General features: G+C 41.7%; 1 protein-coding gene across 1 annotated transcript; it reads left to right on the top strand.

Annotated features, from left to right (window-relative positions):
* The first annotated feature begins 3,526 nt into the window (after window positions 1-3,526).
* Window positions 3,527-21,227, top strand: rc3h2 (ring finger and CCCH-type domains 2). Its single transcript, XM_079235667.1, has 20 exons — window positions 3,527-3,621; window positions 5,816-6,143; window positions 6,237-6,354; window positions 6,881-7,114; window positions 8,673-8,848; window positions 9,965-10,165; window positions 10,356-10,488; window positions 11,230-11,348; window positions 11,950-12,062; window positions 12,268-12,582; window positions 12,988-13,190; window positions 13,307-13,620; window positions 13,709-13,855; window positions 15,167-15,304; window positions 16,284-16,448; window positions 16,573-16,831; window positions 17,111-17,195; window positions 17,779-17,989; window positions 18,221-18,381; window positions 18,477-21,227. Exons 2-20 carry the CDS (start codon window positions 5,913-5,915, stop codon window positions 18,622-18,624), a joined length of 3,471 nt encoding a protein of 1,156 aa, XP_079091793.1. The 5' UTR covers window positions 3,527-3,621; window positions 5,816-5,912; the 3' UTR covers window positions 18,625-21,227.
* Window positions 21,228-22,381: the final 1,154 nt, after the last annotated feature.

Below are 22,381 nucleotides of genomic sequence, written 5' to 3'. Positions count from 1 at the left end.
TCAAACTAAGATTGCTTAACTCTTGGATGTTCCTGTTACTGCAGCCATATCTCACAGGTGTAGAGTAGGCCTCTCTTGTACGTGCTGGATAACACAGCAGCTTGTGAGCTGTATGGTTGCCCTGCCTACACACTGTGATGACAGGCCTAATGAATAAATAATCACACATACCCCCACTGCACACTCAAAAACAAGTGAGCAGACATGAAAACAACTGTAGTATTCCTATACTGAATAATGAAACAAAAACTGTCTGCTCTTGCAGCATCATAACCTTGAGCTGCCACACAAAAACGCAATTCAAAATGATGCGTACGACGATGCCAAAATATGTTATGATTTGTCACTGCAGACTGCATGTGCATTAGCGTTTTGTTACTTCCATTGTACGGTCTACTGGAGTGTGTTTACCATTCGATGAACAAGCATCATCAGTGTTAAAGTTGAACCGCCATCATTTACTTGTGGTTACAAGTATTGCTTTCACTTTAAAGCCAGTAAGCGCTGCAGAGGTTTTGTGCCTGTAAACACAATCCGATTACATTTGTTTCACTTTGTTGTATACAGTAGTGCTTTTTCTGACTCAATTTTAAGTCTCCTTACTTTGCTTGACTTACTAACTACTACTAACTATGAAAGAGTTATAACAGAGTGTTTCAGTATATGTTTTCTCACACATGTGGTGGGTTTGAAGTTTCAGTCTTTCTGTGCATTAACCACAAAGTTGTTCCCTGAAAGCAGTGTTGAAGGCTCTAATTGAGTTTAACTTATTTAGAGGGGTATGCAAGACATATTTAGGTTGGATTTAAAGGGTCATGAACACAAAAAGTGAATCATTACAAATATTAAAATATTTTGGAATACCTAAACAGTCTCATTAAAACAGTGTGTGTGAGCACACATATTTCTCAAAATGACTATATTGCAGTAGTGATTACAGTAGTAATGTTTTTCATTTTTAAATGACACATTTTTTTGTGTGATGATGACTTCTTCAGTGATGCATTCAGACTGCAGGCAAAAGTGGCCCAAGACATATATGACACAGATCTGTTTTATTTTTCGTAAAAAATGAAAATGAAATTGTATCGTTTTAATTCTCATTGAGGACACTTTCATATGGTCCTAAATCAGATACAAGTCGGATTTTTTCTGAACAGCAGTATCAGAGTTCTAACGACTTTTACATCAGTCTACAATCAACATTTGTCACAATAATGCGCTTGCAGGAGTCCCTCTGTAAATATTGACATGGAAGACAGCTTTGATGGAGATGATCGCTATCAGCTGGTCACAAAGTAGTTGGTTTCCACTGCACATCCATTCATGAATGAAACAGTGCACTTTGACTTTCATGGCTTCCTTGTTTACTTTGTGGGAGGCCTTTATTGTTGGTCTTTTGCACATGCAAGTTGGTTCAGGACTGTGACCATGCAGTTCACACCGGGACCTGATATTGACCACATATAATGTGAACAGCCAAACCCAAAAAATCTGATCTGAGCAGGAAGGCTTGCAGTATGAACATAGTCAATATGTCATAGATCTGTGTCTCTACTGGAAATGCCACCCTGGGTTTACTGATCCACTGACATCACAAACAGTTATGTGCACCTTCTTACGCACTCTCTCACATGCTTGCATGCACACACACACACACACACACACACACACACACACACACACACACACACACACAACACACACACACGCACACATGCACAAAATAGAATGTTCTAATTCAGGGCTCACGGTGACAGTGAGAAGGAGTCCTCATATTACTTCAGATTCCTTTTCTTCAGTTGTGTGTGTGTCTATGTATCCATGTATTAGTTCATATTTGTGTGTGTGTGTGTGTGTGTGTGTGTGTGTCTGTGGCAGAACAGTTTTTGGACACTACAAGCATGACCGTTTGTCCCCCAGATGACGCAGCGCTTGCTCAAGCACCCTGAGACAGCTCATCCCTTATTGCTGCTACTGCTTGTTGTGGATCCATAAACTGGTCAAACGTCTACCTTTCAGATAATTTAATTGACATTTCCTTGTCTTTATTTGGTAGTTGATAATCAAGATTGGCAGGAGAGAGAAAGAGGGGATGACATGCAACAGAGATCCTCATGTCAGAATGTGTCTTTGATTACTAGCGCATGACGAGGCCTTAAACTTAAAGCTGTCAGAGCTAATGTATGATGTCAGTTGGTCAAACACATCATAACAGCTTAATACATTTCGCCAACCTTAACCATACCCTCTTGAGGGTGTGCACTACTTGGATGAGCCTCTTAAAGGCCGGCTGCTGTATTGTGTTTCCTCCTGCTCTCCATTTCAGTTGCGTTGTTGTTTTCAAAGTCCCTGTTTCTATAGGAAACAGACATGACAAGGACTCAAGCTAACGAGCTGCATGCTAACGGCATGCGAATGAAAACTGTGCTATTGTGCACAATAACCGTGTGAAAGATGTTTCCCTGTAAGGACGTAGCTTGGACCAGCATGGCTCCACCTGATTTATTTCTATCCAACCTTTCGCTGGCAATGTGAGAACATCAACCTTTACCCTTAAGTTACTCAACAGGAGGTTTCATCACAAATCTAAAACAAATTCCAAATCTGATTATGACCCTTGAAAACTAAGATGGGCCAACCTCAGTGTTCTGCAAAACACTCCCTCAAAACAGTCTTTTTCTTTCGGTCTCTCCTTCTCTGTGAGACATGCCAAGGGAAACTCCAGATGCCCTCCCCCACACAGAGTGAGGACTCGCTGTCCCAGATGATAGCTCGCCAACTGTTGGCTGTAAAGACGCAATGTACTTCTCTTCCTCCGCTCAGTAGAGTCTCAACAGACCACTACAAGCAAATTACGGCTTAGTTAGGTCTACCGAGACTTCTTTCACACATTTTAGCGATACTTAGCTCTTAAAAGTGGACACTGAATGTGCTCTGACTTACACTAAAAACCACTGTTTGGAGAAATAAAAACTGAGCTCACAGGTGGATTTCTTCATTTTAGGTCTCCTGTGACAACAGAACACGCCCACTTCTCCCCCCTGTCACAAGACCAGATTTATTCATGTGGGCTTTCTGTGCCTGCGCATACACAATAAGTGATCTATTCATGCACGTAATGGAAGTATTGTGTACATCATAATATTATGGACTCCCCGTGTGCATATCATGAATTTAATTGTGGTGTGACAGTGCACAAGCTTGTATCCAGCTATCTGTGCTGGAATCATTTCTGCACAGAGAGACAGGGCAGACCTGTATTCTGCCAGAGACTGCCAGGTCTATAAAAAAACAAGGGAGAGCAGTTGCTCAGAGCAGGAACAGGTGGCTGCCAACGTGACTACAGCCAGTTGCCCACAGAGTTTTTACACCACTCCCTAATCTCTCCACACAGAGAAAGGGACTTTTATTCAGGCTCACGCGCCAAGATACAACTCCATGCTTACATCGCCTCTAAACTCGCCACTGAAGCTGTTTCATCACGTGAGCAATAGCCCATAATCGGTGTTACATTTGGGCTCCTCGCAGAAGGAAAAATGACGCGCGAGGACAGAGAGGAGCTCTCCACGAGGCCAGGGGTGGTTCCTCGGGGACCGTGCTCTGCGGGATCTGTGGGAGGTGCGTATATTAACTGCAGGCAATATTAAGTGCCACATATTATGATTTTAGTCACATTCAAATGCATGCTGGGTGTATTTGTTGCTTATTGAGGCCTACGAGGCGGGCATAAAGTGCACAGTTCCACGTTCTCTTTCCATTGGACTGATACATGGCGCATGTTCACTCTGTAACGATACTTTATTTATTTGGCACAAACGTTGTTTTTCATGCTCAGACGACTTCTATAAAACTTTGTCATAACCTTTACAGACGTGTACAAACGAGAGAAAGAGAGAGACGCGCACACAACAACGTAAAGTTATCTGAGTTGCTTTGTCCTCTATAATCTCCTTTCTTTGTAATTACTGTGTGTGTGTGTGTGCGTGGGTGTGTGTGCGTGTGTGTGTGGGGGGGAGGGGCGTATTTTACTGTATCTCATCTCTAAACCCATTTGAATAGATTTTTGTTCAGATTATTGTGGCACCTGTTTCGTGAGGGCACCAGCTGCTATTATGGTGGGCAGTTTGAACAGATGCAACAGACTAAAAGCAACAGGTGCTGATGTCTGCATGCGGTGTCTGAAACACTTTGCATAATGGAGACAGAAGGCTTTCTTTTATGTTTGCATGTATTTCATGTCAGGTTTTCCTTTTAGTTAATGGGTTGATTCATCAAATAACAGACGGGAAACAAGCGGTTGTAGAACATATCGTGTTATCCTGCACTGTTGTGTAAGAAGAAGAAACCTTTGCCTGTATGAAATGTTTAAAAGCAAATTACAAATTGACTAGAACTCAGGAAGGGAGCTGATTTAGATCTTATGATGTCAACGTGTGTATTGGTTCTGTCAGGCTGGCTCAATCTTTTACTTTTTACGTCTTCACTTTGCTTCTCAACATCTCTGCAGTCCTTAGAATTACAATTTGAAATACAAATAATCTATTTTTGCAATTCAAGGAGGATCTGAATACCTAAGAAATAATTGGCCAGCTTTTGGGGGGAATCTACAAAATTACTTTCAATAAAAAGTTGGATCTAAAATAAAGCATTGCTTAGGTCATAAAATAGAACGATAAGTTCATTAAAGTAAAATGATTACCTGCGGAAAATAACTGAGATCCTGCACTAACAAGAGTAATGATTTGTTTCCCTTTTGATTCTGCGCTAAACAAGCTCTAAATATGTAGTGTCATATGTCTTTGTATTCAGCTTGTTTAGGAATATTTGGCATAAACAAACATTTTCCCTGACAAACGTTCTTTGAAACCAGATGCTGTTATGATTCAGCTTTATCCGTCTCGTCCTGCAGATCCTGTCCATGTATATCAGTTGTCCGGGAACTGATATGCATATTCAGTATTATAATGATTCAGCGTGTGAGCTCAGTCTTCATTAGAGAAGAGATGGTTTGTCTCAAAGAGCAGGAAGTGGAAGCTAAGATGATACTTCAGGACTGGTGTTGCTCTTAAATTAATACTCCGTACTTAATGGTGGACCTTTTAAGTACAGTATGCTTGAATAATATTTTATCTTTTGCAGTCTCGCAAAGAAAAGACCTCTCAAATAGTTTGGTTTACTGTCATTTAATTTGATGAATGTATTGATGAAATACATTTGTTTTTTTACTTACTTTGATTGTTTCTGTGATATTTGGTGGTGTTGTTTAAATAATGTCCAGTCCGTGTTAGTAATTTGTTGGACAACCATGTCTATTAGCTCTTACAACATGTATACATAATACATATTTTCTAATGTAGATCATTACATCACAGCAAAAGTACTGTTGACAATATTTTATGGCAAGCAGCTGATTATATATACAGAGTGCATATGCACATACTTAACTATAATAGGCTTTGTAACAAAACTACCACAATATTCTTTATAACTGTGGATGTTAACGCATTCTCTATAACACATTATTCTACATTTAGTATTTTGTATTCACTCTTGTTGAGTGCAAATCCCAGACTGTAATATTGTTTATTTCATGGTGTAGCTATAGTTGATGTGGGGGGTTAACTTAAGTACTTTATTGTTTATTGTTTATCCTGAAACCATTAGTCAATTAATAAAGTAATAAACTGTCTGTCGACAAATCAGTAATTAACATTCTTAGTTGCAGCTCTAGCGCTTGTACATTCTCACAGTTTCCTGTCAACATGTCTTTACTAAACGTCTGCTGCATAACTTTATGTCCCGTTCCTCGTAGTCATCGTCGGCACTGGCAAGCAGGAGCTGCTTCGGGGCTCGTTGGCATGCATTCCCCCTGAGCTCGGCGACGCCTCCCTCGGTGGTGTGGTGGCAGGATGCCAGTGCAGGCGGCCCAGTGGACAGAGTTTCTGTCCTGTCCCATCTGCTACAATGAGTTTGACAGCAGCGGCCACCAGCCCATCAGCCTGGGCTGCTCCCACACGGTGTGTAAGACCTGCCTCCACAAACTGCACCGCAAGGCCTGCCCTTTCGACCAGACGCCAATCAGCACCGATATCGACCTGCTGCCGGTCAACTGTGCCCTGCTGCAACTGGTCGGAGCTCAGGTGAGTCGGGAAGGCAGAAGGCGCGATTGAGTGAAAGCTTTATGTGTGTCTGTGTCTTGTGTCTTGTGTGTGCTCATGATGCGTGTCTCTTAGGTTCCAGATGTGCAACAGGTGAGCCTGAGCAGCGCAGCAGAAGTTGAGAACTACGAGGTGTGCAAGGTGTGCGTAGAAGAGCTGGCTCTCTACCTGAAACCTATCAGCGGAGCAAAAGGTTTGTGTGCTTGTCTGTTTTTGAGTTTTTGCTGGTACATTTTCTTGAGTTTTGAATCTGTGGGCATCTGTGAAAGAGAATGAAGCTCTTCATACTAAATGTGCGTGGGCTGCCGTTGAGCTGCCTGTGCAACTTGGCATTCCTGCTTCTCACACTTCACATGGCGCCTGAAAGCTGTACTTTTATGGCACTGAGGGAAAATGCATCTCTTCGCTTAAGAAAGATTGACCTCCCTGAAATGACCAGCAGTTTCCGCTTGTTTATTCAGCCAATTCTGGCAGCATTCAATCTTTTTTGTCAAATTAGATTTGACTTTGTCATGCTCTGGTTCCCCAAGACGCACAAACCATTGGTTGGAGATTAGATGCACGGTGAACCTTCAAGGCTCATCTTTCCATGAAGTAAATCCACATACATAGCATATTATGAAATACTTTAACAGAGTTGGATTAAGACAAAATCAATCAAATACACAAAGCCTGCAAACTAAAGTAAATGTTCCACAATCTTTTGTCACTTTTTGCAGGTGTTGCGACTCTGAGTCCAAGCGTGCTCAGTCGGCCAATGCAGAGGAAGCTGGTGACCTTGGTGAACTGCCAGCTGGTTGAGGAAGAGGGCCGTGTGCGGGCGGTGCGGGCAGGCCGGTCGCTGGGGGAACGAACCGTAACCGAGCTCATCCTGCAGCACCAGAACCCACAGCAGCTCTCTGCCAACCTGTGGGCAGCGGTGAGGGCGCGGGGCTGCCAGTTCCTGGGACCTGGTAGGTGTGAATGGCATACGACACACACATATCAGTGATATCAACGTTGTGCTCCAAGGCACAAACACAGAGATGTATGAGGCAATCAATACACGGGATTTCTAAGAAATTTGAATGTATTTTTAGGCAGATTCCACATATGTCTTTGTTTTGTAGATCTGAGGGAGACTTGCATTAGTAAAGTAAGTTTAAGAACAATGAAGTGCCATCTTGCCCTTATTGCTGCTATTGCTATAAGCCTGTTGGTTTTATGAAATTACTTATTTATTTTAGCAGTTTGTACTGCATGTACATTTAAAAGAATTAGTTGCCTTTCAGCTGACCTGACAGCCTTATTCAACAAAATCTTGGTTTTCAAGAAAAGTCCAAAGAAAAGTCTCCGTCTGATTTACAACGGGTTCTTAAACCGCAGAGTTGTTCGTACCTGTGCTATTATGAATCCCATTGTCCTCATAAATTGAAGGTTTGCGCCAGTTGATTCTACTTCGCAGGTGAACACCATGGTAATCCGCATAAAAGGCTATGTGACTGCAGGGCCGTGTGCACACACAGAAAATGAAAGGAACAGTTGAGCATGAAGTTAAGAATGCTCAAACGATCTAAAAGAGGGTAGAGCACCGGACCAAAGTGTATGATATTTGGAAATCAGCAAAACCAAAACTAATACAATTTTAATGCTACAGAGAAGAGCTATACAAATTGTAAATCAATCTCAATGTTACAGACAAACCAGCACACCCTTTATTAACTTACATGCTCTAAGCTGTTGTGAGCTAGATTACCTTAAAGTGAACGGGTTGCCTATTGGGTAGGAATGACAGAAGTAAACTTCATCCTGCACTTTTTCAGTCGGTATTTTTTGGTTTTCCCTTTATTTTGATGTGCATTGTTTTTATAAAATCATCATTAAGGGCCGAAATAAATTATTTCTACTACTACTAAAAAAACAACTACAATAGCTCTGCAGGAAGTGAACACCAAACGAGTTGTCAAACTCAGCAGTGTCAATAGTGGATATAAAATAACACTAAAAGAGATGCATGTGAGGATGATACTCGCTCAGTGTTGAAGTTTGTGTGGTGTTTATTTATTTAAAAAACACCATAATGCTTGTAAAAAAAATATTATTGTTAATTGAAATAATAGATTCTGTTCTTACCAAAGAACAAATCCCACATTAGAAAACAGTGGTGAATGTCATAACTTTCTTATTAAGAATATGGTGAATATGGCCCCGTGTGTGCAGAAGTTGCCTTGTGAATTGCCTATTCAGATTGCCTCATCAAACTGACTGATGGTGCTGGTACCCGGTGTCCTGTGATGATTACTCATAGGGCAGATTCTGACTGGGAGACTGTTTCTCATCATGATAACAGAAAGAGTGCATCTGAAAGTCTGAGGACACCTGGCTCCAACAACCTCTATGTGTTAGAAATATATTTGTTTGTTTGATTTGTCAATTAAAACATACATTGTGTTCTTCCATCCTCCCACCATTCCCACCTCTTGCTGTCATCCGCCATACACCCACATCCCCCCTCTATCTCTCTCTCATCAGCTATGCAGGAAGATGCTCTGAAGCTAGTTTTACTGGCTCTGGAGGACGGCTCAGCTTTGTCCAGGAAGGTGTTGGTTTTGTTCGTGGTCCAAAAGCTCGAGGCTCGGTTCCCCCAGGCGTCCAAAACCAGCATAGGACACGTGGTGCAGCTTCTCTACAGGGCCTCCTGCTTCAAGGTGCACGCAACATGAATAAGCATAAACACACATCAAACACGTCAGTATGCACATGCTAGGTCATGTGAGCACGCTGCACTAATAAAATACTTTATCTAAAAAAAAATCTTTGAATGTAATCTACGTCAAACTGAACAAAAGAACCTCAGTTTGCTGCTGTCCCAAGAACCCGAGACATAACAATTGACCTGATTAAAAGAAGGGCATTTAAATAGACCACCACATATTCCTTTACTGCAGAGAGAGTGCTCAAAATGATTTCCTTTATTTATGTCAGCAGTTGTAAAGGTATTTTACAAATGTGTTATTCCTGTCAGTTTAGGTATAATGTGTTTCACTTAATAAATCAAAATATATTAAAGACATGAAAACCTTTTCAACTGCAGGTTAAGCTCCAACTTGCCTGTCTGACATTGAGGTATTATAACTGGCTAAATGGGTTGCCCATTCTACTAATATATTATATTGCATAAAAGTCATATATATATTGAGGTGCGTGTGTGTATTTCTGTGCCTGTTATTTGATGACAGACATTGCTGGTCGGGCAGAAATGCTCCCTCCTGATGGAACAGCAGTCTATATTTGCCCTTGTTGCCCCGCCTTGCAGGACAGAGACAGACAGCTCAGAAATGCAGAGAAAGATGGGTGAGAGTGCAGGAACAGTAACAAAGCAGACAAAGGATGGACAGCAGTAATGAAATCTGATTCTTTGGTTGTAATTTTGTGTGTATGTGTGTGTGTGTGTGTGTGTGTGTGTTGGTGTCTTATGATGATGACTCATAGGGCAGATTCTGAACTGGGGGAAATCCCTTTGTCTGATCTGAATTTTAATTTATGAGTCTGAAGACGCCACACACCGGCAAACTGACAGCTCGATACATTGGGTTACATTTCATTGGAAAATTGCAAATATGACTCTTGGCTTCCCATATCAAAATACAGTTTTATTTTAGAGGAATATGTAACCCTGAAATTGTATTATCCCATTAGCAACTCCGGTTTTACTGGAAGGACAAAAAGTCTTACAAAAAAGTAACAATGCGCCCATACCCTCTTTGTTTTCCTCGTCTTGGTTCTCCCTCCTTCCTATTCTCTCTCCCTCCACCGTCTGTCAGGTCACTAAGCGGGATGAAGACTCCTCACTGATGCAGCTGAAAGAAGAGTTTCGAACGTATGAGGCTCTCCGGAGAGAACATGATGCTCAGATCGTCCACATTGCCATGGAAGCGGGACTACGAATTTCACCCGAGCAGTGGTCTTCTCTGCTGTACGGAGATCTGGTCCACAAGTCACATATGCAGTCTATTATTGACAAGGTACCAGTGTGATGCATATGCCCGTCATTAGTAACAAGCTTTCATTCCACTCATCATTATTGATGAACTCACTTTTTAATGTTCACACATTGGGCATAACAAGTCTCTGGAGAACAGAAGCACAGGACAAATTCATCTATTCTTTATTTTCTTTTAAAGACTCACTCTCTTCTTCTGTCTTCTGCTCCAGTTGCAGTCTCCAGAGTCGTTTGCAAAGAGCGTTCAGGAGCTGACGATCGTTCTGCAGAGGACAGGAGACCCTGCCAACCTCACAAGCCTTAGACCACATCTAGAGCTACTCGCCAACATCGACCACAACCCAGGTGCGTCAGTTTGTTTCACAGTATTCATCTGCATGAATGCCAATGAGTCTGAATGATTCACACTTGTCCTGGGCTTGTCCTGTTCCACAAAGATTAATGAGATTGAAAAGTGAAGCAAATAGGCAAGCTGTGGCTCTCGCATACCAGAATGCAATTAAAAAAAGCACAAAAGAGAAGATTAAAACTACTGATTGATCCTGTGTGTTGAATATTTATTAATCAAAGCAGAACAACAACGGTTACAAATATTATGGCACTCGGAAATATATTTTGTTTTTTGGTGTGTTGACTTAAAAGGTTTCACTTGGATGGATTGCCATGACAATGGGTCCCTTGTCATGTGACCCCTCTGATAACATTTTAAATGTGTCCAGCACTTTGGTATATGACCAAATACATGCAAAACTAATGGCATTTCCATCTGTGTTAGCTAATGTTAGCGTGGTAACATGCTAAACTAGGATCGTGAAGACAGTAAACATGACATCTGCAACATCAGCAAGTCGTCGTGAGCATTTTTGCATAATGTTAGCGTTTAGCTCAAAGCACTGTGCTTAAGTACAGCCTCACAGAGCTGCTACCATGGCTGCAGACGCTCCTCCAAAAAGTTCACCAGCTAGAGAGTTTTACACTATAATCTCAATTATGTCAAATCCACGGTAAAATCTGTTGAGGTTTTTGAGACTTTGTACAGTGACAAGACTCTCTTCTGAACAGACTGTGTTGTCAATCTGTTTGCAGATGCCCCGGCACCATCATGGGAGGAGCTGGAAAGTGTGATGCTGGCTGTGAAGTTGGTGGTTCATGGACTAGTGGAATTCATACAGAACTTCAGCAAGAAGAGCCACGATGCTCCACAGGTACACTGATGCCATAGGAAGAGATTGTAACAGTTATATTAATTAAAATAGATCAATGCAAGAAATTAGATTAGCTGAAGGTCATGTAAAAGATCATAAACATCATATTTGCCCAGTGGAAAAGTGCAGAATCGTAAAGGGGAGAAGTTGTACTTTTTTTTTTCTTCACTAAACACTAAAACAAGATCAAGTTCAGTCCCAGATTCATGCACTCTTAATCAAAATGGTTAAATATATATGAGTACATTCAGAATAAATTAACTTGTGTCGTCATCCAAGGCATGCTGTCATGACTTTTTGTCCTGTGCAAAGTGAGACATTTTGTCGGTTAAAGGATTGTTTTGCATATTAGAAAATAAAATGTAAAAGGTGACTGATCACACATGGCACTTTTAAGCTCTGTAAATCAATACATGTTTTTTTTATGTTCATTTTGGAGGCCAACATTTTCAAAATGGCATCCCTGCCATAAACACTTAAGTTGTTTTCCATCAGGAATGTACCACAAAAGCTGTTTATAAAAGATTGTAGTCTTTCATCCAAAACGTATATGCATTGTTTTTTTATTTTTAAATGTGCATTGCATCTGTGCATTTTGCAGCCTCAGGCTAACAGCAAGTACAAGACCAGCATGTGTCGAGACCTTCGTCAGCAAGGAGGCTGTCCGAGAGGAACCAACTGTACATTTGCACACACACAGGATGAGCTCGAGAAGTGAGTCCTGTTTCTACACAGCCTTCTCCAAACCCACCCTTTTCATTGGATTTGATTTATTTAATCGTGTATTTATTTACGAGAGGATTTACAAGCGGTCCAAATATCTAATGACAACATGTTTATTTAGATGTTTTCCTCTGAGCACCACATAACCCATCCCCATAGTACTGAATTTCCCTGTTGTCCTGTCTTCTCTTTACAGATTTAGACTGAGAAACAAGAAGAGCAGCAGCGTGGGCCGCACATTCCCGTTAGCACCGGGGGTTATGGGTAAAACCTTCACCATGGAGGGTAGCCTCCACACAGATGTGTCTACAGACATGGGGCAGGGCCTCAAAGGCACAGGGGAGAACTCAGACTCCCTGACAGAGGCAGTGTCCAGCCTGACTCACCCCCAACTCATCTCCAGAGGGGCTGACATGATGGAGGAAATGAGTAGAGCGCTGCCAAATGTATCCAATGCGGCTAACGGATCCAACGGGCTGTCTATCCGAAACACATCAGGGTCAACTGAACAGTAAGATTATTCATCCACTTATTGACTGATGCTTTTATGCCTTCTATTTTTGGGCTTTTTACCACGTTGACGAGCCTAATATTTCTACCAATTGAGCCTAACTATTTACGTGGAGTCAGATCTGCCAAAATTAATATAGGCAATAAGTAATTCAGCAATATAATAATACATAATATATACATGTATATTTGCATGCATGGTTCGAAACTTCCACTTGTAACAGAAATGAATTTAAATACATTTACATTTGATTAAATCTAGTCAAATACACATTTACAAGTCACCTGATATGTGGTTTGGAACACATTTTGGCAGGGGAGTGTTGTCGGGTAAGTCTGACCTATGGTATCTTCAACTCATTCATATGTTCCTTTTTTCTCTTCCCGTTGTCGTTCTGTCCACCAGGAAGCCCATCTCACCTCCCAGGACTCCAGTCAACCACTCCTCAACATCATCTCCCTTGACAACAGTTGGGCGGGGTGATGTGGGCGCTCCTCTGCCCAAACATGGTCAGTTCCTTCTGCGTGCACCACATCCTTCTCAGGCGTCAGAGCTGTACTATCAGGAGCCCCACTCTGCATACGACTCGCCCCATTATCAACCAGCCTGTGAGTCAATCGTTAAATAAAAACTTATATTTAAAAAAAAAGAATACTTTATGTTTTCTTGGCAAAGTGCAAATGAATGTGCTCTTCTCTCCGTCTTCTTTCCCCCTCCTCTCCAGCAGGTTCGTACTACCAATCTACTCTTCATCCTCCTCACAAGCCCTGCATGGCTCGCTTCCTTCGATCCTCCAACGTCCCAGAATCCTCTCTGCCGCCCTCCATTGGCCCTCCGCCGTCTTCCTACCCTAGTGACCCTCAAGCGTCGCACCCACCCTCCTCCTCTTCTTCGGGGTACCCGCCACACCCGCCTAGAGATCGGATGGGAGCTCCTGCCTTCCATCACCACCCGGGGCAGCCTCAATATGGGCCTCTGGCTCCTGCTCATGGTGTTTACGCTCCCCTCTATGACAGCAGGAGAGTCTGGAGGCCTCAGGTGAGCCGTCTGTTTACAATCATGCGACTGGTAATTTCATTATTCTGTGACTTACTCTGGTATTGATGATGATTATTATCATCAACAGCTGTACCACAGAGAGGATGCCAGGAGCAACTCACTGCCTCCAGAGGTGCTGCATTCCTCTGTCTACCAGCCTCCACTCAGGGAGAGATTCAACTCTCTAGACAGTAACTACTGCTCTGGAGCTGAACACCGTGCAGGCCTACACAGGGTAGGCGAAATAACGTGCATCTTATAGCCGAGGGGAATACTCTCCTCTGATTGGTTGAAGGGATTTATTTTTAGATGACAGCACACCTCTGACGTAACTCCTGCGTCACAAACTGTACTAACTGGCTGTTACTCGGCTCCAGCGTCTCCCACTTGTGTGAGTGGCAGTAATTCCAAGGTGCACAGTAGCAGTTCAAGCATAGGATCTATTTCTAGGGTATAATACCTTAAATAACAGTGTATTTTAATTAATGATAAGCGGGCTATAAGAGAGATAATCCACATTGAGCCATGCAATAATGAAAGAATAATGCTCTCTTCTGAGGGTTACATTAAAATGACTTTCTGTCTGTTTTTCTTTTCACAATGTCATGAACCATCTCTTATGTAGCTTCAAGTATATCCAGTGAAAATAATTCTGTATTAATCGATGTTTGTCTGTCTTACATTGATCACATATTGCTGAGTTCTTTTCAGCAACGTTTCCTTTCCTTTGCTCCTCTTTTTACACCCACATATCATCTCACCTCTACCTTCCCTGCCGGCTACAGAGCTGCAGTTTGTAGCTTCAACCTCCTCTGTAGTCCTCCCACTTCTCACCCAAATCTGTTTCTGCCTCCCCCACTCTCGTCTCTCCTTCTCACATCATCTTATAGCATTACCAGTATGACTACTGTAGCTCTACAGTATATTTCACAAACAATGCTGTCTGGCCACAATACCTGTGATAAAGATTAATAATACAGGGCACAGTCCCTGAGATATCATTTTTTATAAGGTAAATTGAGATTTTTGCAGCAAGGATTTAAAGAAAATATTCTCAGTTGTGCAGGTGGAAACACACATTTTGTGATAGCAACACCTATACATTGCAATGCAATGCAGTGCAATAGCCCTACAACTAAAATGTTCAGTATCCGGGTAGAAAGAGCCTTACATTTTACTACAAGCTAATACAAAACCACTAATAACTGCAAGTGTTTTTAGTTGTTTTGTCTTTGAATAAACAGCTCGATAGGGTCTAAATAAAAAGGGCACTTTGGAAGCATTGCTATTGGAGAGTTGTTGAACAGTTGTTTTTATTGTTTCCACCTCCACATCTTCAGAAAAGTCTGCCCCAATGTCTAGACCTCGACCAAACATAAAAGGCAGTCAGAGCAGATAGAGGAAGATTGATTTTTGGTAGTTATGAGTTGGCAATTATGGCTTCACTAAACTGGTAATTGGGATGTTTAAAAATATGATTATGTTTCTAAGTATCTCCTCTCTTTTCTCCTCCTGACTCTTCCTGTCTTGCCGAACGCTCCCTCAGGATTATGGCCGTGTTCCTCTCGGCTACGAGGATCTGTTCAGAAGGAAGCAGGAACAGTGGGCTCACCATCACCACCATCACAACACCAACAGGCCCTCCCAGTCCTCCCCCATCTTCACCATCGATTTTGCAACAGAGGTACCAAGCAAATAAGAGACACAACATGTGTACACTCGCAAACACACAGAGCATGGTTCAGGGTGTTTATGGGCATGACAGTTACAATAAAAATGCCTCCGTGACCGGTTTGTTAATAGTTTGACTGCAGCCACCTGAGAAATAAATGACTTGTGTGATTTAACGTTTTTAAAATATGTAGGATTAATTCCAATCCCAAAAGCTTGCGCCTCAACTGTGCCCAATGCTATTTTAGTGGGGGATAGTTGCTTAGCAACTGTGGAGGGAGATATCATAGCAATGCACAATTGTGGCGTATGTGCATGTGTGGGTGTGTGTGTGAGAGAGAGATGGAGAAAGCGAGAGGAGAGACTTTAACAAGCAGTGATTCAGACTTTCGGCGGGGTAAAGCATTGTTGAACAGCATGTCAAATAGTGCTGATTAAAGATGCCACAAGGACTTTTTAAGTGATTGTGCATTAATCTAAATTACATTTGTATGCCTCTACGTAACAAGACCAGCTGAAAGATGCACTATTTCTATGTCAGGATATCCAGTGCTCGTCACAGGGATGGCAGCAAACTGGCACCAGGTCAGCCATGTCAGTGAGATAATTCATTCACATTTGTAAGCACCTAGTGCTGGTGTGAGGTGTGTAAGCCCTCTTCAAAATTACACCTTATGTTTAATATTCATTTCACATCACACCTCTGAGCAATTTAGAGTCTTTTTTCTGGACTGTGAGAGAAAATTGGAGCCCCCGGTAGAACCCAATGTAGAAAGCTGGTGAAGGTGACAGAGTATACCGCTTATTATTATTATTGTATTTAATATCATTATGTTATTATTATATACATTACATAGCTTACCAGCTGCTTTCCTAAAACACTGCTACTGGGAATCTCTCTTTCTGTCTCTTTAAAACAAATGCTCGCAGGCTGAGTTATGTTTACAAATGCATTCCTCCATCAATTTGAAACGCCTCTCTCTGTCTTTCAGCATGTGGAGAGCAGTGGAGGCCAGTGTATGGGGTGCAGGTTCAGAGGCGAGGAAAGTTTAGCACACTACTCTCCGTGGTCCTGTGGAACCATCGGCCCCTGTCTCAGCCCTTTTGAGCCCGAAACGCTCGCCCACACCTCGACTCACTCCTGCTCAGAGCACTCGGTGAGACTCTTCCCACATCCTCAAGTAGGCGCAGACACACATCTGAAGACAAATTATGTTTTCATTTCAATATCTCTGCGGCAGTGTATGGGTGTGTTCGAACGGCCACGTTTTTCTCATGCAGGAGTTGGACAGTAACGGCGGTGGAGGAGGAGGTGGCGTCAGCGGCAGCGGTGGTGGCGTCGGGAAGCGATGGCTTCATTCGTTGGATCATTACCGGCGCTTGAAAGACGAGGACCCGATCATTCCCTTTAGTGAGGGGCCCATTATCTCCAAGTGGGGTGCCATATCCAGGGCATCTCGCACGGGCTACCACACCACCGACCCTATCCAAGCCACAGCCTGCCAGGGCAGTGCCAATACCACACCCATCAACTTTAAAGGTTAGGAGAGATGGGAGTATTTTATTCTCATATTTCACCACTATGTTTTTTTGTGGATGTATTTATTTTATTTAATCGTGTTTTTCTTGAATTTATATCTGTCTCTGAATTTGTTGGATATTTCCTATTGCTGTAATGCAGCTGTGTACTGTATTTTAACTTCACGGCCCTTTGTAAACTGTGTTTAATTTACAGATGCATGAAACATGATCATATTAAATTGATTGTATTATAAGGTAAATGTTGCATTGACTTCTTTCTTTGTTTTTTCTCTCAAAGATTACAACCACCACTTGGATCACAGCGACTACAGGTGGAGCTCCAGAGGATCCGACTCCTCCAGTCACTCCAGTTTCCTAGAGAGGTACGACACGTTCACACTCACTTTTTTTAAATTATTGCATCTTCATTTCCTTCAAGTCTTACATTTAACTACGGGGAAACGCACAGACTCGCCATGCAAAGAAGGGAGAACTGAACAGGAAACAATTTAAACCTTTAAATTCACAACCTGCGACAAAATAACAGGTGAACATGATGAAGGCAATTTCACAGCACCGGTTTCTGATTGTTCTAAACACATTTGCTCTCACTTGTCCTCTCTCATCACTTTCGCCAATCTCCTTGTGCCGCAGTCATTTCCTCTCTGTAGTCAGACTAAAAATAGTGCCGCTAGCTGGTTGATAAAAACCCACCGGGCAGCCAAGAAATGGAGTCAGGAAAGCCCTCTGACTGTCTAAATCACAAAGTATTTTTCATCATACTGACATGGGATTTTCATGACCTTGAATTCATCTTATTTTTACACAGTGCTGTCCATTTAGTAGGCCATTAAATGCACGATGCAAGGTATTTATTGTATTTGACCATTTCATTATTTTTCTACTGATGTCAAGGGTGTTGTTAAAAAAATAGGGAGCAATTGTCTGTATTTGTTTGGGTTTTAGTGAGCAGCTTTGCGCAACAGCGCTTCACTGCCGTCGAACTTCGATAAGCAGTGGAGAGAAGATCGTGTCTGACCTGCATGCCCTTCAGACTGCCGCCTACAGCCGGGATCGGGGCCGGGCCGAAAGCGAACCGGACCCGGAACGAGACATCGAGCTCGAACTGTGCGCTCTTGACTTGGAGGATTCAGACCACCAGGAGATCAAGTCTCAGGTTGGTATAATTAAGTAAATCACACCAGTGTTGGTAAAAAAAAACACCTAGAGACCAACGTCTGTGATGCTGCTTGACTATTTCTGAAGAGATGTTTTGATGCTTGGAGTTGAATTTGTCTAACTACAGTCGGAACTTTTTGAAATCGAAAGATTTCTACATTAAAGCAGAAATTACAAGTACAACCAAACCTCTTAATCATCTTGCTTTTTAATATTTTTTGCCTCTCAGGAGGCTTTAGACATGGTCACCTCGTCTCAGGATGCTTCCCACCTCCTCCCACCACTCTGCTCCTCTCCCCTCCTCTCCTCTCCGGTGGAGGAGCATCCACACACAGAGGGTCCTTTGACAGAAAAGATGGATGCTCACCTGCTGAAAAAGATGGCCTTCAGGTGAATAAACATCTTTCCAAGGTCAGAGTCGTCTTTAATTTGGCTTTGATTCCTTGATTCCTTTAATCCATCCTCCCTCTCTTTCTCTTTTCCAGGAAGTCTCTGTCTCCTGGAGGGTTGGTCTCAGGAGGTCTGGGCGTTGGCAGGCTTGTGCTGCGTACTGGACCTCCTCGACTGGGGGACAATTCGACCCGGGGTTGTCCGGAAACGCCCGGGACAGAGATGCTGCTGAATGGAAGCTAAGGGGACACAAAGTCAGACTCTGACCTGCGCTAAGTTAGAGCTGAGTTGCTTGCCCACAACCAGATCCTGGTTTAGGGGAATACCATTTAATTCCAGCCTTCATATATGTCAATCATATGCCTAAATAAAACTAGACAGATATGGGTCAACAGCTCGTAAAGGGGCAAGAGGAAACACAGTGTTCTGACTCCCAACTGGGGATTTTCACCAATGTACAGGTCCACACAGAATTTAGTGATTCACTGTCTCACCCAATCAAACACATGACCAGTTTGCCCGAACAATAGATGCACACATCACACACATCATCTAGTTTGTTGTCATTCAACACAGCTGACAGCAAAAGTTTAGTCAGTAGGTGCCAGTTTTCATGCCACCTTTTTAGGTTTACTTTAGAATTATTTTTTACTCTATGTTAATCATTTTCTTTAGTTATTCTTTCGTGGATTGACTACCGAGAATAAGATCCCAATTTATCAAATTCTATCTTATTACAATATGTAATTGCTCTCGAGCTTGTGTCTGTTTACACCAGGGCAGGTGATGGTGAAGAGACACTTAGCTATCCAAAGCTACATCAACAAAACAATGATTATTTATTACTTTTTACTTTTTTGAATACCTGACAATTATTTTTCATGTCTTGTTATCTCATTACATCTTACATGGTAATGTCCTCACCCAGCTCAATGCACCCAATTTAGTGTATAGCCTTTGCTGTATTGTTTCAGTACTAAAATTAAGAGATAGCCGTTATGCTACGAAAAAGAAATGGGCAAGGCACTCCCAACATCTTAGAAATATACAAACTGCAGAAAACAGAGGTCTTCACTATGCCGATACTCAAACAAGCTCTATCTTTTACGAGTCATATGTTGGCCTCTGAATTCCTTCGACTGTCATAAGATCACAGAGCCCCATTAGCACAGTCATAAATTGAATGTGTTCATGACCATTGATCACTGGAGGTCAGGAGGGATGACCACAAAACTAAGATGTGTGTATTCTTTTTTGTCCATACCATACTAGCTTTATTGTATTCTTGAGTGACTACTACTGCATAACTAAAGAATAGCAATTACTTACAACAGAAATTGTATGTTCCGCTGCAGCTGGAGCTAATTTAGTAGATTTCTACACAAGCCACTTAAAACTACAATCAATCTTAAAAACCTTTATTTTATCTTGTGTGCCTGTCGTGGTTCTTGCATTTAAACCTAGCTAGGATCCGTCTCGCTCTCTCACACACACAGTGCATGTGTGCTGTCATTCACACACAGTAGACACAAACATGCAAGCCAGTGGCCTTCCTCTTCTTTGTGTTATACAGACCTACACCTTGAGTCTGCAATTGCTTTTGTCCATGCCCACCGACAGACTCCTGTCCTGTTTCAGAGACGTTATCTTTCATGTAAACCTGATCTCAGAAACTGGAAATCACATTTTTGTAAGCTTGTGACATCGTCTGTGCTTTCCGGTCTGGTCACCTCTACGTACAATGTCAACAATATTCAGAGCATGATGGTTCAGGCTGGTGAGGGACACCACTTCTTGTGTTTTGTTGCGCTGTCTTTGTTTAACTTTTTTTAAATGTTTGGTTTCTTTTATTTGATGCATTGCTAACTTCCGTGAAGTTGTATGTTAGGGTATTTTGTATGTCACTTTGTTGTCTAGTTCACTGTAATTTTGTGCAGTATGGGGGATTTCCATACAGCCCAGCTTGGCTTCACTTCCTTTTATAGATATGAGGCATTCTGTCATGTGTGGCTTTGTCTTAATGACTTTAATAAATAACGTGAAAACATTAACTCATTTTGAATATACAGGATTTAAAGTCTTGAGTTTGTTTACACCCTATTCTGAATCTTATGAGATTTGTGTAGAATGAGAAGAGGATGGCTGACTAATATTTGAATCTTTACAGCTTTCTCTGTCATTTCCTCTCACCTAAGCGACTGTACCTTTTTCCAAAAATGATCTTCTCATACAGATAATACACTAAATCCCATTTTAGAGGATGGCAAAACGGCTGTACAACTTAAACCTTTATTTAATCTGAATAAATAATGAAATTGTAGACTGGTACCCTTTTTAGGGTTTCTCTCTTCCACCCACACCACAGGTAGACAAAGTGATTGAAAAATTCAATGTAATATTAATAATTTTGAAAAATCTCCACATTTGTTGTGAGGTTGATTTCTGAGGTGAGAAAGGAAAAACTGGAACAGGGATTTCACTGCTCCAAGTCATGAAATTCACTCAGCTACCTACTGTCACTCTGCATCTGTTTACAACTTCAACTTTGAAGTCACGTAACGTTAAGTGCCATGTTGTGTACAGTACAGTATAATCAATCCCTGCAATTGTCCTACAGCTTTTCATATTCCTCAACTGTAAACTGCGTGAGGAAAGAAAAGCTCAGTCAAGTTGGGAAGTGAGATACTTCTGATGCAGTTCTGCTTTGTTCCACTAGAGGAGGCTAGATCCTTGTCCGTCTGAATCGCTCAGGGAAGACTTCAGTTGCTCAGCTACTTTTTCTATATTCATCACTTAAATATTTTATGGAAGTATTTACCTGAATTTCACTTGGTGAACACTGACCCTTTCACCCACAGCAGAAAAAAAGGTTAAAGATTATATTGTTTGCCAATGTTTACTTTGCCAGTGTTTTATTTTGCCTCTCAGTATCAATATTGGCTTTGCTATTCCTGTTTCCATGGGGAAAGGGCTGGGCTCTACTGTATGTAAAAGCAGTATTGTGAGTATTGAACTAACGTCAAAGTGATACTCCCTGTTTCCTATCAAGTGTCTATAGAACACTTCTGTAGTGGCCAATTGCACTGCACTGATTCCTACCCCATCACTGCCAGCGGGTGCACTTGCCCCACCCCAACTTTCGTTCACCCCATCCTCCCTACATCCTGCGTCATGCATGCGATATAGTCCCTCTTGTGATGGCGGAGGAGTATTGATGATTCTGTAGTTGTGATACAACACACCCAGCGCTGTAAGAGTTCTGCACATGCCCACTGTGTGGCCACGTCAAGTGCTGAAGTTTGCTTGCAGCATTTTACCTGTTTGTTCATGAAAATTAATTCTTGTTTGATAGAGATTATATTATTATTACGACTAGTATTGTTATTACCACATTGGGTTGTTGTTGTGGTATTTTTCCTCCTCTGTATATTCTAAGACAGCTTCTTTGTTTTGAAATTGAGAATTTGCTGAAACTGTTTGAATTTTTTATTAAGACAAGAAAGTTACTCATTATTCTATATTATATGGGAAAAAGCCTGTTTGTTGATTGTGAAACATATGATAAACTGATGTTTTCTGACTATTCATGTCTGTATTAGACATTTTATTTGCAAATCTATTGTTCGATTGAAATGTAAATGAATTATTAAGAGATGGTACACATCTGTCATTGTATACAGTCTGGCACCCATCATTAGATGGAATTATAGTATAGACGCTCATTTATACAACCTGTGATTAGATATATTTAAATGTTGAAGTCATTGGAGCAGTTTTGTAACATTTCAGAATGAGGAAAATAAATTCCTTAAGAGACAGCATACCTAAAATGTCCCCATAATGAATAATACTTGGAAATATCCTATTGTGAAAGGTTTCCCTTTTACTGTCTTTACGGTAATGCAGCACTGGAGTACGTCAAACCTATAATGATAATGATTTATGTGCTATTGATGAATTGTTTGACTGACCGACTGAATTTTCTGGCTCGTTCATCTGT

The sequence above is a fragment of the Taurulus bubalis genome (genome assembly GCF_910589615.1).
Source record: "Taurulus bubalis genome assembly, chromosome: 19".
In the NCBI taxonomy this organism is placed as follows: Eukaryota; Metazoa; Chordata; class Actinopteri; order Perciformes; family Cottidae; genus Taurulus; species Taurulus bubalis.
Note: the sequence above shows the minus strand (reverse complement) of the source record. Positions and strands in the feature narration are given on the sequence as shown.

Coding starts and splice junctions, on each gene's coding strand:
- rc3h2 (XM_079235667.1), top strand. CDS start 5,913: ATGCCAGTGCAGGCGGCCCAGTGGACAGAGTTTCTGTCCTGTCCCATC. Junction 11,349..11,949: donor AGAGCCACGATGCTCCACAG/GTACACTGATGC, acceptor TGCATTTTGCAG/CCTCAGGCTAACAGCAAGTA. Junction 15,305..16,283: donor CCATCGATTTTGCAACAGAG/GTACCAAGCAAA, acceptor TCTGTCTTTCAG/CATGTGGAGAGCAGTGGAGG.